The sequence below is a fragment of the Lagopus leucura genome, unplaced genomic scaffold, assembly GCF_019238085.1.
Source record: "Lagopus leucura isolate 7727_CA_CO unplaced genomic scaffold, USGS_WTPT01 Super-Scaffold_100001, whole genome shotgun sequence".
Classification (NCBI taxonomy): domain Eukaryota; kingdom Metazoa; phylum Chordata; class Aves; order Galliformes; family Phasianidae; genus Lagopus; species Lagopus leucura.
Window position 1 is genome coordinate 59,907,140 of NW_024962262.1, and position 14,889 is coordinate 59,922,028.

The 14,889-nt window shown below is 39.4% G+C and overlaps 1 protein-coding gene across 4 annotated transcripts in view; it reads right to left on the minus strand.

Annotated features, from left to right (window-relative positions):
* Positions 1–358: 358 nt before the first annotated feature.
* The window catches only part of SH3KBP1 (SH3 domain containing kinase binding protein 1), a 217,383-nt gene continuing 202,852 nt past the window's right edge, over positions 359–14,889 (minus strand). For all 4 annotated transcript variants that reach the window (XM_042866909.1, XM_042866910.1, XM_042866913.1 and 1 more), the window contains 5 exons: positions 8,048–8,157; positions 6,657–6,782; positions 4,160–4,431; positions 2,919–2,982; positions 359–1,443 (listed from right to left, as the gene is read on the minus strand). In XM_042866909.1, the coding sequence (XP_042722843.1) occupies positions 1,402–1,443; positions 2,919–2,982; positions 4,160–4,431; positions 6,657–6,782; positions 8,048–8,157 (614 nt within the window). In that variant the 3' untranslated portion in view covers positions 359–1,401. The remainder of the gene's footprint in view (positions 1,444–2,918; positions 2,983–4,159; positions 4,432–6,656; positions 6,783–8,047; positions 8,158–14,889) is intronic.

Here is a 14,889-nt window from a genome sequence, read left to right on the forward strand (position 1 = left end):
CCGCAGTATCAACATCACCACTCACCCACTCACTCCATGCTGTGCAAAAATATCCATGACCTTAAATGCTTTGTAAAAACTCACCAGGGATTGCTGACAAGGTATGAGATGCTCCACTGCTAGCAAAGAACACACAAAACCACTAACAGGAAACCAGAAGTTATTGTGAATGAATGGAAACAGAAACTGGAAGAAACAAAGCAAGCACCAGGCTCCACAAAATTAGGAAGACAAAGGCTCACTGCAAAGCAGGGCTTGAAGTATCTCACTCTACATAACTCAATGGCAGAAAGCTTACAACATTATGCAGCAAACAGCACTTCATAAATTGCAAATGAAACAATGGCACACAATGGAGAACCTTGTGCAGGAAATAATACAACTTTTTATTCACGTTTTATAGTTTACTTTTCTTTATTTTTGCTTTAATAATGCATATTCTGTTCACTCTGTGCAAAATTGGGGACGGAGGCTGGCGCTGAAATCATCTACTGAAAACCAAGCGGAGATAAACATTCAAAACCAAAGGAGAGGCTACTGAAAACGGGAAAGCTAAAAAGCCACAGCTGATGAAGACAGAGATGCTCTCAACTGTGCCACTGTCCCACCGCTTGGCAGGGACCTGGTTGTGTGGAGCAGCTAGCTGTACACGGCGAGTGTGACCTCTACCGGACACCGGTGACGGGAGATGGGGGTAGCTACGTGATGGAGACCTGACCTGCAACCAGCTCCCGTTGGTGTGTGGCAAAGAAAGGCACAAATCATTGCAAAGACCGGAATCTTATTCTGATGGTTTTCTTCTCCTAAATACATTACTGTACACAACGTTAAGTTTCATTGTAGGGGGTTGGGGGACATGAAATTGCATATTTAACAACTTAAAACTGTAACAAGAAGTAGGCTGTTCTATCTCGAAGCAAAAATAATCCCTCCAGCCCCAGCGTTAACATTCATTCCTGGCTATATGCAGTACAAACATTTTAAAATCTGTGACAAAAGACAATTAAAAAACAAAAACAAAAACAAAAAATAATCAAAATCATAAAGCTTGTAAACAGATAATCTGAAATACACTTTATTTATGGAAAAATATCATCAAAATAGTACCACTATGGACTAAACTGCCTGAGTTTTCATTTCACCTATGATCTTGAAGTAGAGAGCCTTTAGCACAAGAAGATCGATTTCAGTCACAACCAGTGCCACACTGCACCGCTTTGTGTGGAAGATTTTTCCTCACTGTTGGTATTTCTGTTGTGCTATCAAAAATGGTTGTGCTAATCCTTTGAGAAAGGGATGTTGAGGCAATTCTTAAATCATTTGGCACAAAGTTATTTTGGCTGGGGCATAAATTTGAGTCTCAGTCATGTAGAATAATGCAACATTCCATCTATCAAGTATTCACTTTGATTGAAGAGCTTTCTTTATGTCATTAACTTCCATCTGAAAGGAAAAAACAAAAAAGTAAATTTGTTGAAATCAGATGTTTTAACAAACTAAGGCACAGTCGGTGCAGTCTGAAAAGCACATATTTCATTCTGTCCACAGGTGTCAGTACAGCCTTTATATCACCCTTATTTCCAAAGATTTCACAAACTGAGGTGACCTTCTCAGCTGCACAAGGTGACTGGTCATGGCTTCCTCCCTTCAGAGCTAGATAAGCACAGTCATTGACCATGCCCCAACACCTCTTGAACTCTCTCAATTCTCAGTGATGACTGCCACAGCCTGTGCAACCTGCTGCCAGGAAATAACTCACTGAACTGTGCCCATGCCCAGGCACTTACACCCAGCACAACTGAACTGCCACTGACTGCAAACACCCATAGCTGATCAGGAAAACCTGGGGAGGCCTGACGGCGGCTGCAGCTCCTCCCAGGGAGCGGAGGGGCAGCGCTGAGCTCTGCTCTGTGTGACAGCGACAGGGCCCGAGGGAACGGCGTGGAGCTGCGTCAGGGGAGGGCAGCTGGGGGTCAGGGAAAGGGGCTGCACCACAGGGCGCTGGGCGGGGAACAGGTTGGGCTCAATGATCCTTTTAGGTCCCTTCCACCTTGAGATAAACTCTGATCCTACTTCAATTTGAGCTGAACGTGAATTGTGTGCTACTACAAGCTTATGTGTTTGCATGCATGAAGTTCTTTACACAGCCCTGGAGCACAGACATTGATGATCCCCTGTTCTGCCACTCTTTGTTATGTTCCCAAGTCCTCTTCTAAGCAGCCCAGTGAAATTACAGTTCGATTTTCTATCCCTAGTACAAAGATAAAGTACAGTTGACCTATTCCATAGAAATATAAAACATAATCAATACTAAAGCTCTTATCAAGTACATTACACTTCAAAATCTGGAAAAGCAGATTCAAAGTCATTCCACGATGAAGCTGCACTGTCTGTGACCCTACCAAAGGTGCAGCTCCGTTACCCTTATGCAGGAAGGGCAGAACACTGCTTGGAAACACTAAATCAATTTGCCAACTTAGGTACTATACAAACTATGATAGCAGTAACTGGCTCTTAATCCTAACGCCATCTTTTATATTATTTATGATGCTTTAGTGAAGGCAACCTGAATTCAGCCTATAAAACAGACATAAAAATCTTGCAACGTGAAATATAAAATACAAAATATAAAGCTTTGGGAGAGAGTAAATCATTTAAAAATGCACTATTCCACTTGTGACAAAATCAGACCATTAAAATTGAGACTAAAGAAATATGCTTGGAAGCCTTTATTGTGTTCTTTTGCTTGGTATTCGTCTACTTGGGCTGGTGATGAAGGGAATTGGTACCTCCTTTCAGAAATGGTAAAAGCTTTTGATTTGCTGGAACCTAAGCATCTTATCAGAGCTTTATGTCCTGTACCTGAGGCTAAATCAAACCTGCCAATATTTCCATGGCACTATAAATGATTTACGTACCTGCAATCGTAGACGGATCTTTTTTTCTTCATCCAATTCAGACAGCAACTGCTTAATCTCTTTTCTGTTAAAAGAATGCAATAACAAAGTTGGAATGCAAATATTGAAACTAGAAAAACACAAAGGATCGCCTCCTGGAAACTTATTTTCCCTTCTTCGCTACTAATTTCTTTTTTATCCCCAAAGAACTAATTAAAGTAAGTATACTCTTGTGTATTACATACCATAAAGAAGTAACTCTATCTATAAAAGGGCAGTCTCTCCTCCTGCTAATTAATAATATGAGTAATATCTTTCCTTCTAACAGTCCTGCATCCACAGCTTTTGCTCTTGGCTAGCTGTATCAATATTTTATCAGTACCCAGTTGCCTTTTTTTCAAATAGAATGTAGATAGACTGGCTGTTGGTAGGTTATAAGGGCTGGTAACACAAAACCTCCCCATCCTGTAACATATTCAAGCCAGTTAAGAGCTTCTTGTGCCAACAATACAATGTAACCTTCCCACATTCCCATTGAAATGAGCTCACCTTGTGACAGACGCCACTGGGTGGGAGCAGCCCATATAAGAAAGGCTGGGAAAACTAGAGGACCAGGAGCCAAGCTACAGGGTGAAGACATGGGGCTTGGTGTCTACTTCCAGTTTGAGATGTGCTCTCTTGCAATGGCTCTTCTCAAAACCCATCCACACCCATGTTCTGCTACAGTCTCTGCAGTCTGCTTTCCCTTTTCTTTTTCCCCTTTTCTTTTTCCTACTTGGGCTACAGTTTCCAAAACATCAACATTCTCCCACAGGAATAGCAAAAAACTATGTGACAGAGCACCTTTCTCCTACTGAAGTAGGAAGCTTAAAGAAAGTTGTCCAGCCCTAAGATAACATGCAGAGTCATAATTCCAAAGGTCTTCAAATGTCCTAATTACAAATTAGTTATGCCTTTTGAAATACAAGCTTCCTCTGAACGTGCACTAAGAATGAAACAACGCACTGATCTAACTTTTTAGGAACCTGTGTGAAATTTGTACTACTACCAGTACAAATGCACTCTCGTTAAGATCAGTGCATGGTGAGTTCCAGATAGTTACTAGCACATTAAACAATAAAAAAATTATTCAGTGCTAATTCCTTCTAACTTAACTTATTCAACACTCCACAAACATCTGCAATCAGTGCAGAGTGATGTATATGAAGACAAGCTCCAGAAGACACTGATGCCACACTTACTGGATGACTTACAGTACTTACTTTTGCTGGTCTTTCATCGTTTCAATGATAGTTCTTAGCTCCTTAACTTGTGTTCTCAGCTCCTCCAGGGCAGTCTGACCCTGGCTCAAGTGTTCAGTCTTTGGCTTTCCTTCTGCACCAAGTAGGGATGGGGAATTTGACCTGTGGCCTGTTGTTCCCATAGCAATTGAATGAAATCCAGGTGATGGTGAAGGGGATAGAGATGGTTGTACATTACTGCCACTAGCCAAACCTCCTGGCTTCGGAGGCAATGGAGTTTTATTATCAAATACCTGTCAAAAAAAAAAAAAAAAAAAAAAAAGTGCCAGGAGAAACCTTCATGAAAATCAGACCTATAACAAACATTAAGTACTTACTTTGCTGCTCTGTAGTAATGCTGAAAGTCCAGAGTCAAAGCATGAGAGATGCAACAAGTAGGTAAATTATCTTTGTACTTCTACATCAGAGGGGGTCTAGCTGGGACTTGTTATTTCAGACAGCTTCAGTGGAAGTTTCCACAGTTGCTAAAACTAACCAGCAAAAACCATTTCCAAGATCTTAGACCCCGCGGTATAATGAAACAAGGACAGATACCCACTGTTTCTCATAGAAGATTGTAGGAATGTGCCTGCATTTACTGATGTCTCCTGCAAAGCACAACATTAAGGCCAAAAATCCAAATTGCATTTTTTGCAGATTACATTTATGGTTTTCAATTAAGCACCTTGGATATGGATTCTTCTATATCTGTCATTGCCTTAAAATTAAAAAAAAAACCAAAAAAACAGGCAACATTTGTGTGGTTACCTTGAAAATTTCTGGCTTAGCTCAAAAGCATCCCGTGCTTCTTGAATTGCAATCCAGTGCTCTACTTAGTAGACAAGGTATAGACAACACCTACCGTACAGGATCCGTTACTTCATTGCACACACAGAACAGTGTAAAAGTACAGTTGTCACACTGGCAAGTAAGGTAAGTCTTAATTGTTCATCATATTATTGGTAATGCTAATGTGGGCATTATATGATGTGCACCAGAACTAACTAAATTCTGATTTTTGGGCCAGAGTAAGAGAAAGTGCTAGACAGCCCCTTGAATTCTCTCATTGGAAAAGAGATACTGAAACTGAATAGCAAATAAGATACTGAGAACAAATAGTATGCAAACACAGATACATGATGAGCGAAAACTAGAGGACTAGAGCAATGGCATTAACTCAACAAAGTAACTCAGAGAAAAATTAGCAATCAGATGACAACTAGAGAAAAAGTGGTGAGGAGAGAAAAGCAGGATCCACCAAGTTCTGTAGAAAACTGTTTTCTCTACTACATGGGAGTGATTGAGTGCAGAACCTGCCCCAGACAAACACTGCATAGAAGAAAGTCTTCTGTGAAACAAACAGTGCAACCAGATATAGAAAAATGGCATTATAAATCACAAGAGAGATGAATAATCCTGGTGGCTTGAATGCTTGACTGTTGTGATCTTAATGATGCCCCTTTAACGTTTTACGTACGTGTATGAATGTCTGAGAAGCAATGTATGTACCTGCAACCAGATTCTTCATGGATAATAATCCTTCAACAACCTGATGCAAGTTTCCTTTGAACTGAATGGGGATGTCAGGCAGCAAGTGAGCAAGGCACAACTGGTGCCATGCACACTGAACATGTTACGCCACATCTCATCTATCCATCTGGATCAAAGCCTCAGCCAGACACTTTCTTATAGCAGTCTTGGTGTTTTAGAGGAACAAGATCTACATTGTTGCCATGCCAGCATATCATTTACGAATGTTGGCCCAAGAATATTCATTAATTCAAACGCACCCAGAAGAGGGAGCTATATAGCAAAACATTATAATTTGATCACAGAAGTGACTGCATCTTTCAAATAAGTCTTGAAATACAAATAGTATTAAAAATATAAATATTACAATGTAGTATTTTTATTAGCCAAGGTATCCTTATGTACTATAGCACCAAACTCTAAGGCCTGATCTATTTATTCCTTCCATAGTATTTGATAATTTCACAGTTTTCTACCAAGACAAAGTAAGAATAGCACAAGCCTATATGATAAATACAGTTATACCAGTATAAAAAGTGACTATACTTGAAAATTTTAATTCACATACTGTTAGAATGGCCCAAAGAGTTGTACTTATTTGCTCTGCTCAAAGACTCATCTCATGTAAACTCAATTTACAGCTGCAAAAAAAGGCCTTTGTTTCTAACATTTATTTCCCCAGCTTCTCTGAATCTGTGAAGAGCAATTACACTAGAAAGATTTTTTTTCATACTATGTTTATGGAGGCATTTAACTCTGCAATTCACTTCAGACTTTTCAAACACAGAATGGCCTTACCACTTCTACGTTACTTTAAAGGACCGGTTACAAAAGTGGTTGTTGTGTTAATATTAAAAGAATTACTATTGAAAGTAACTATGTGAATAATGTTTTCAAAAATTAAAATACCCACACAGTAAGGATGAACAATTAATTCCAATTAATTTACCTGTGATATTGTAACAGTTCTTGATTTCTTCGACGCTTCAATAGTTTTGTGTGTAATGGAAACATGCTCTTCCTTCTCTTCCTCAGGACTTGGTGAGTCAAAGAAATCTGGGCTTGAAAGGGACGACTAGGTAGAGAGAAGAAAAAAAGCAGATATTTTCACTGTATAAGGATTGAACACAGGAATAAGAAAAGCATCAATGTGGTTTTGGTTTGGTGGTGGTATTTGTTGGTCATAATTTCCAAAGTAACAACCTGAAAATCAGCACTCTCCCTCCTTCCATCTTTTATTTTGCTTGCAGGGCTAGATGAAATGAGGAATTCTTAGAGATTTGGATTCAATGTGAATTTCCACCTTTGCCTTGCATTATACTCTAAGACTAAAGCACCTTCCTGTCTACCTTACTTGGCCAGGATATTCTGCATGCTGTGGGGTGTCAGCCCTGCCACTGCTTTGCCTATAGTGCAGGTCTTGCTTTGCTGCTCTTTTGAGGAGTCTCACTACTGCCTATGCACACTGATGGCACAGTACAGGCCTGCCATAGGCCTCTTTGCAAAGGTGAAACAAGGAAGGTTTTTCTCTGTCCCTTGTCCATTTACCCATGGATTTGTCAGGGGAAGAAAAGTCTCTGAACTTCTTCTAGGTTTCTGTATATTTGTGCTCATAGACAAATTTGAAAGACTTTTTGTTTGTTCTTTATTAGTTTCACAACACTCCTTTACACTTCCCCCACTTCATTTTTCTTCAGCCACGTGAACATGGGTATCATCAGCAGTTGTTCTCATTCTCATATTCCAGAATGCAGGAAGTGTGGAAAAAACAATCCCCAATCCCCACAGAAAAAAGACAGAAAAACTGAGCTGCAGATTCCAAAGCAAGGTTTCTGAGACCAACTGGTCTAAAAATACTAGAAATTTAAGTCACCCCTTTATTTGCAGGTGTCAGCTTAAGGAGAAGAAATGATTGATGGAGATGCATGAGGAGAGTTGCTGAAGACCATCAACGGTCTGCTGTCCTCAAACTCTGCTAACTGGCCCAAAGGGAAATCCTTCCTTTGGGAAATGCTTTTAAAATCCTTGATATTTTGCACAAACTAATTTATTCCAAAGGTTTTTTATAGAGCTTTATTCTGGCCTCAACCATGGTTGGCAAGGAATACCTGGCAGCACCCAAAGGGGGGAGGGGAGGGTACAAATCTCACAAGGGAGGGAATGTTTTAAACATTAGCATTCAAAACATTGGCAGCCTTTAGACACAAATTTTCCTGCATCTCTCTGCCTCACTGTACATGTGAAGGAATGGCTGTGTAAATGGATTAAAAGCATCAGGGAACAGAAAGACAGAGAAGAAAAAGTTCAGGAAAAATCTTTTAAAAATCAAATTACACTTACAGATGTGAAAGACTGGGAGGGTGGTCGCCTGCCAGTAGCTTTTGGTCTGGTTGTAGTTGGATGATTAAGCTTCTCAGCAATTGGTACTACAGAGTCAAAACCTTCCAAGTCTTAAAAATAAAACAGAATTGATTTGATTTTCTGGCAACTATTCTGAAAGGGAAAAAAATCACTTTTTTCTTTTCTTTTAATTTCGAAGAAACCAAATCCCATTTTTTCCATTGTATTACAGCATCCTGAGCACATTTAGACAACATGATGTCACTAAAAGAACCTGGAAGTCAGAGGCAGCTGCAGTCCAGTTGCTCTTGCTATGCACAAGGGCCCTTCCACCTCAAACACAACAAAGGGGAAATGAGCAGAGGAGCCTCTGGTTTTGTTTACGTTCAGCACAGTGAGAGCGAAATGACAACACAGATCCTATGGTAATGAGCAGTTTCAAAATTTCCATCTTGCTATTAGAAGGATTAGTAATTTTTTTTCCAAACAGCTGGAGATAGAATACAGCACACACGTTGTCTCACATGCTGTATAGCCAGTGCTGCTAGCAGCACCACAATTGCTCACAGGATCAGAGAATGTGCGTGCTGGAGCTGGATGGAGCTGCAGGTTTCTGGATGCCTGCAGCTGGAGGCAGCAGAGTTTCCAGAAGCTGAAGATGAGGAGATTATCTCCAGCAGTTCAGAGGTTAAGCAAAAACTCCTGCAGGCTCCGGAAGAGGTAAAAAGCCCACGACTGTCTTTGTGGTTAATAAAATGCACTGGGAAGGTGCTTGCTGAATCCAGCCACGTGTTTATGTGAAAGAATGATGCGAAGGCTGACGGAATACTGCAGCTCATGATTACGTGTCTGAACCAAACGGCTTAACACCTTTCATCTATTTTTATGGGTGATATCAGTTTCAGTCACCTCAATTTCAGAACGCCCTATCGCGTATGTTAAACAGAAATGATTGAGAAAACATACAAGAGTCCAGGCACGATAAATCCAAATTCTGAAGAATTACTTTCAGGCATGAATCAAATGCTAGAATTTTATTACTCAGAGACCATTTTTCACTGCATACATGCAGGAAATACAGCTTGTAATTTAACAGTGCTCTTAATTTTCCAATCTGCTGCAGAACAATGAGTCTCTGAAGTTCAAGCATTACTGCTGTGTTACAAAGATGGTACAAAATCACATAACAGAAAAACAAACCTGTGTTTGTGCAATAAACAATGCACACTGAAGGACACTTAAATGAATTCAAGTACTTGCGAATTGGCAGCTAGGAAACAAGTGGGATTAGACGTTCTTGATTCAGGAACATTTTTCCATCCCAGGGAGATTTAGAAAAGGGTTTAAAAAAAAAAAAAGAGACACCTCTTTCAATAGCCCTGAAATAGTCAGAGGTTATTCACCTCTAAACTTTATTTAGAGCAACTCTTCCTATATATAACCAGTGACACCACTGTCGTCTGCCAGGTATTTCTCTCACTGCTTCCTTATTGACTGTTGCAGCCTTTGCCATGAGGTATCAACACAGTCAGTCAATAGCAATTTGGTAGTCCAAAGCTTTGAATGAATGCAAGTATTAGGTGAAGCTACAATGCTTGGAAAAGAAAAATGAGCTAACCCAAACAGATTACACAAAACTACAAGAAAGCACACAGACCTCCAGGGTTACAGGAGAGGAGAAGTGGAAGTAAAATAATTATTTTCTGGAAGAAACATCAGCCTAAATATAGGGTTTGGCTTCCAGAATTGCCAGCTTGAAGCTGATGTGTGAGATAGCTAAATGCCTTCTTAAGATCACATGGCAAATCAGCAATGTATTTTTATGCATTGTCTTTGTATTTGCTACTGTGTGTTAGGTTGAAAGCAAGAAAATATTGCCATCAATAACAGACTTCCCATAAACACGTGAAATTCACATACACAAGTACAAATGGTGACTTGAAGCAGCACTCTGCTTGCCCCAGCTGCTCTTCCCCACCTAACCATCTTCACTGTTTTTTTCCTGACCTAGTTTTAATTCAGCTTATCTTCCAAAAATGTGTGCCAAACCGCACAAATACCTGTGCTGAAGAAAGGATCAGCAGCTGCTAAAGCTGAGAGGAGAAGGAGGCTACTGCTATGAGGGCAGTAAACTGACTGCAGTTATCTCCATGAGAATACATGTGAGTGCTCTAGTGCACAATTTCTCGTTTTCCACTTCCTTTGTAAGTGCCACTCTCTCTCTGTTCTTACACAGGATAAATATCTATCCTAAAAATGGAAAACATTAATGAAAAAAAAAAAAACCAACAGTGACAGTATTAACACAGTGTGTTTCTTTGGCCTAAGTAAGCTGTTACCTAGACTTCTATGTCTGATTAAAAAGTAAAAAATAAAAAAATAAAAAAAAATCATGTTTCAATTGCAAAATGTATTGGTAACAGCAGACGAGGGTACATATTTTTGTTCAGAAGACCCATGGGCACTCACAGATGAAATGTACTCCGCACATTTTATGAATACCAAGAAACACAAACATTCCTGTGCAAAGCTTCTGCTAAGAAGAAATAATGGGAAGAAAGATGATAAGTCTCCATTTCTTCTACTTTTGAATGCATTCCTGATGGCCAGAAAAATAAACTAAAGCAGCCCATTCCTACGCTGAATTTTAGAAAAGGAGTGGAGCAGAGCAGATGTTGGAAAGGTTCCGCTGGTAAAATCTACAGCCATACTGGTAAAATCACAGCCGTTCAGCTGACACTGCAAATGAGACTCTATTTAAGTGTAAGGGACAGCACTTGGTACAACGCTAAAACAGTAAACCCATCTCCAGTAACTTCACATGCTCTTTTATCGTCTCCTCCCAGGTTGTTCTCCTTATTTAGATGTGGTTCTCACTCCCAAATCCTTTCTGCATTGAAGATAATCACCACCTTCCCTGAGCACTCACAGAGATTCCCACCTGCTATACTAGTGAAGAAAATGAGGAACAAAACCACAAAAAAGACCGCTGCCTTACTGTCATCTATATTGCAGCTTCAGTAATTAACTCACTTACAGAGGTTATTTGATTTTTCTATTGTTAGCAGAAAGCCAGGCTATATAGGTGTGACTAGACCACACTTACCAAAGTTATTAAATGCATCCATCCATTTTGGAGAGTATTTCTCCAGTCATCAGGCACTGCAAGCTTAAATTTACAGACTAATCAAACTGTAAAACTTTCCTGAGAAGGGCCAAATGAGAGGCCATTGAAATGTGATCTACCATATTCAAAGCATGTTAATTGCCAGTAAGGCAGCATCAGCATCCAACAGAATTGAAGGGTGCCTTGGTCCAGCTTTCTGTGTCTGTTAATAGTAGCCAGTAAAGAAGATTCTCTTAAACACACAGAAGACAGGAGAAAGCCTTCAATTAACAGCGATAATCTGTAATTAAAAAAAAAAATCCTAATAAAAAAAAAGAGGTGATAGTTGTTCTACAAATAAATAGATGCACTGAGCTTTCTTACTGCTTTGGTGGTCAAGCTGGCAATTTATGCGTACTGGTGTAGTACACCCAAAAAAACGCCCAGCTTACTGAGCAAACACAGCTATAGGAATAAATTGGAGAAATACTGACTGTGCAAAAATTATTCCCTGGTATCTTTCCATACCCTTAAGAATAGGATTTCCTGTCCCCTTAAGAATAGGATTTTTTTCACCACTCTTGTGTTTGCTAGAAGACATGGCCACCGTGTTTTCAAACAGTATCCAGATTCAGAAAAACAAATTCGAGGAAAAAGTTCTGAGCTTTTCAGATTTGTACCTTCCCAGAAAACAACTTCCAATCCCTCCGGAAGAATTCCCAGGAAGGAATTAAATGGCTACACTTCCTTCCTTGTTCCCCTCCTCCAGGCATTCATTTACTATTCTAGCAGAAATTGTGCCTACGCCCCACTCTGGCTTTTTTTTTCAGTCTTTGGGCAAAGTCATTTCTACATAATGAAGATAGAAAGCTTTCTGAATTAGCACAGAAATTTCACCTTGGGAAAAACGAAGTGGAAAGTGATGGATAATCTCAGAATCAACATATTCAGAATGCTAATGGCAAGATTTCGGAGAAGAGAAATACAGCAGGGCTGGAATAAATGAGGCCAAGGTGGCATTCAATTCATTTGAAGAGGACAACGTCACAAAAAATCACAGAGGTAGATTTCATTTCATTATCATATTCAATACATTTAAAGGATTGACAACAGGCTAGTTAAATGATGTACTGTCTTTAAACACATTAATCCTGAAAGCTATCCTGCATCAAATAAGACAGATATGGCAAGTGAGATCTTCTGCATTAAAGTCAGTTCAATACACAGTGATAATTAAAAAGCAACTCAACAGAGAATACGAATATTACTGGGAATTTTCACAAGCCCAGAATTGTTTTAACTACTTCAAGTACTCAGGTTCTGCTCATCTCTCCCTGCTGAGCAACATTCCACCCTTCAAGGAACGCTGCTGCACTTTCAGTCAGGTTCATGGTAGCAGGATCACACCCAGGATAATCTGCTGACTCTTTTCTAATTCACTTCTAGCAGGAGGGTTCCCTGGCCACAGAGTTGCTCTGCATAAGACTGTCTGGTCAGTCTGCCCACGACTCTTTGCTCTGGGTGGAAAAACCTATGCTGGCCTGGCTTCCTTGGACAGCCACTGGACAGCCACCTCTCCTAAAACATATGATTTGATTTTCACATTTCAGCCCCAAGTTTTATTGGCTTAATAGCAGAATGTAGAAAGCTGCCATAATGATCTTAGCAAAGCACTTGCCAGTGTCCTCATCAGGATTTTATTTTTAACAATTCAGAAGATGCCAAGAAAGAGCTAAAAGGTCAAGGAAATTGAGCTAGAAGAAATGGATATGCTGTTTTCAGGCGCCTCCATTTGACACACATAGAGAATGATTCAAGTTTCTGTGTGACTGCTTTTTCTTCAGCACCCGCCAGGGCAAAAGACTTAATTAATTTACGTAATGGACTATTAGCATAACACTGATCACAATGTTTATAATTCACACCTAGGTTTATGGGTAATTTGGATTCAGTGACTTTTGAGTTCTGCTTCTTTGCTTTGCTATATTCAAATTAACATGAACAGTAGCACAGAAAGAAATAATTGTTCTAGGCAGATTACTGTCTTCACTACAGAAACCATATTTTGTCCTCCAACCTTTATATTCAGCAGTATTTTCCTTTTTCCAACTTTTACTCCGTGTCTTCAGGCAACGTACTTTTGTCTTACAATATAGTGACCTGTGATTTAAGCACAAAAATCACAGAATCGCAGAATGGCTTGGGCTGCTCCATTCTATAACTTTTTACTGGAAAAATTCTTTGCTTTTTTCCCTGGTGTGGGCCAAGCCTTATTAGATCACTTTATTCCAGTAGAGGCACAGTGATCATCTCTCTTAGCAAATACGAGCACTTATTTGTTAGAACATGTTGAGTTCTGCAGCATTTGCAAATACAGCTCAAAGAAACTTTGAAGAAGTTGTGTTTGTTAGATAATTTCAAGTAGGGTATTTTTAAGTACCTTTCCAGGCATGTTGGCACCTGGCTTAGGGAAGGGACAGGAAAAGAGAACAGCTGATAACAGGGCTTGAGTTGGTGCTCCATGATCCTTCAGCAAATGCTCTGAGCAATAAAGTCTGAGGAAATGCTGAAAAATGTACTCATGTCAACCAGGCTTGAAGAAAACTCTTAAAATTCATACCGACACCGAATGTTTTGGCAGGAATCAGTGAGTACATATGATTCTTCTGTTAGTACTGCTGAAGATTATTAACCGCTTTCATAAATACTATCCAAAACATGTAAAGAGCCAGGAAAAATACTGGAAGGATTGTGCCCATTTGGCTCTACATGGTAGGTATCTGTGCAGATCAGTCTTTTGCAAAGTGCAGAAACTGCTTCATGTGTGGATTACCTGAACATTCCCACAACAGATACACTGTTTTTATTTCTTTGTGGCTTATTCTTGTAACCACTTTGTTTAAATCTCTGTTGCTATAAATGTGAGGTGGTACCAAAGCTACAGTATTTTGTTCAGTAATCATTAGTGCTTGGGTCAGCAAACTAGCGCATGTGTTAGCTGTTTCTTTTTGTCATTGCAATGGTCCTCAGAAGTAACAGCTATTTGTGTACATAAGAAGAAATAATCTAAATATTCAATGCATAATCTATTCTATTAATTGATTAAATAATCAATTGCATAATCTAAAATTCAAGTTATGCAATAGGACATGAATTTAAACCAACTAAATCAACACAATTCTTCAGAGACTGCTCTTGTGTCAGTAGAAAAGGATTTACTTTCAATGTGGCTTTTGTTGCTTTAGAAGCACTTCAAAGTAAGTTCCAAAAGCCTCTGTAATTCTGGAACAGTAGTCTGGACATGAGACTTACAACAGATCTAACTGCTGTGATTTAATCACAGGAATACCAGAGGCAAGTTTTGGGTGACACGTCTGTGCAAGATCCACTGAAAGTCACTGAATGCTTCTCAAATTTCTATATATTTTTTTCCCCATTTCAGACTAGAAAACCATCAGAGCATGTAGCTAAATAACATTTATTTTCTGACATTTAAGGGCATCATAATGGAATGCAAGCATTAAACTTTGTGATGACATCATCTGCCTGTAAGAGCATATTAATGAAATCACAGCATTGACAAACAGTGTATGCATACTGTACACTTCACTTACATCACTCAAATTTCTTACCCGAAAATAAAAGGAACTATAATGATTTCTCATTTCACTGCTATAGTGCAAGACTTCCTGTCACAGTACATTCCATTTCTACTTTGAATTAAAAAAATATGTAA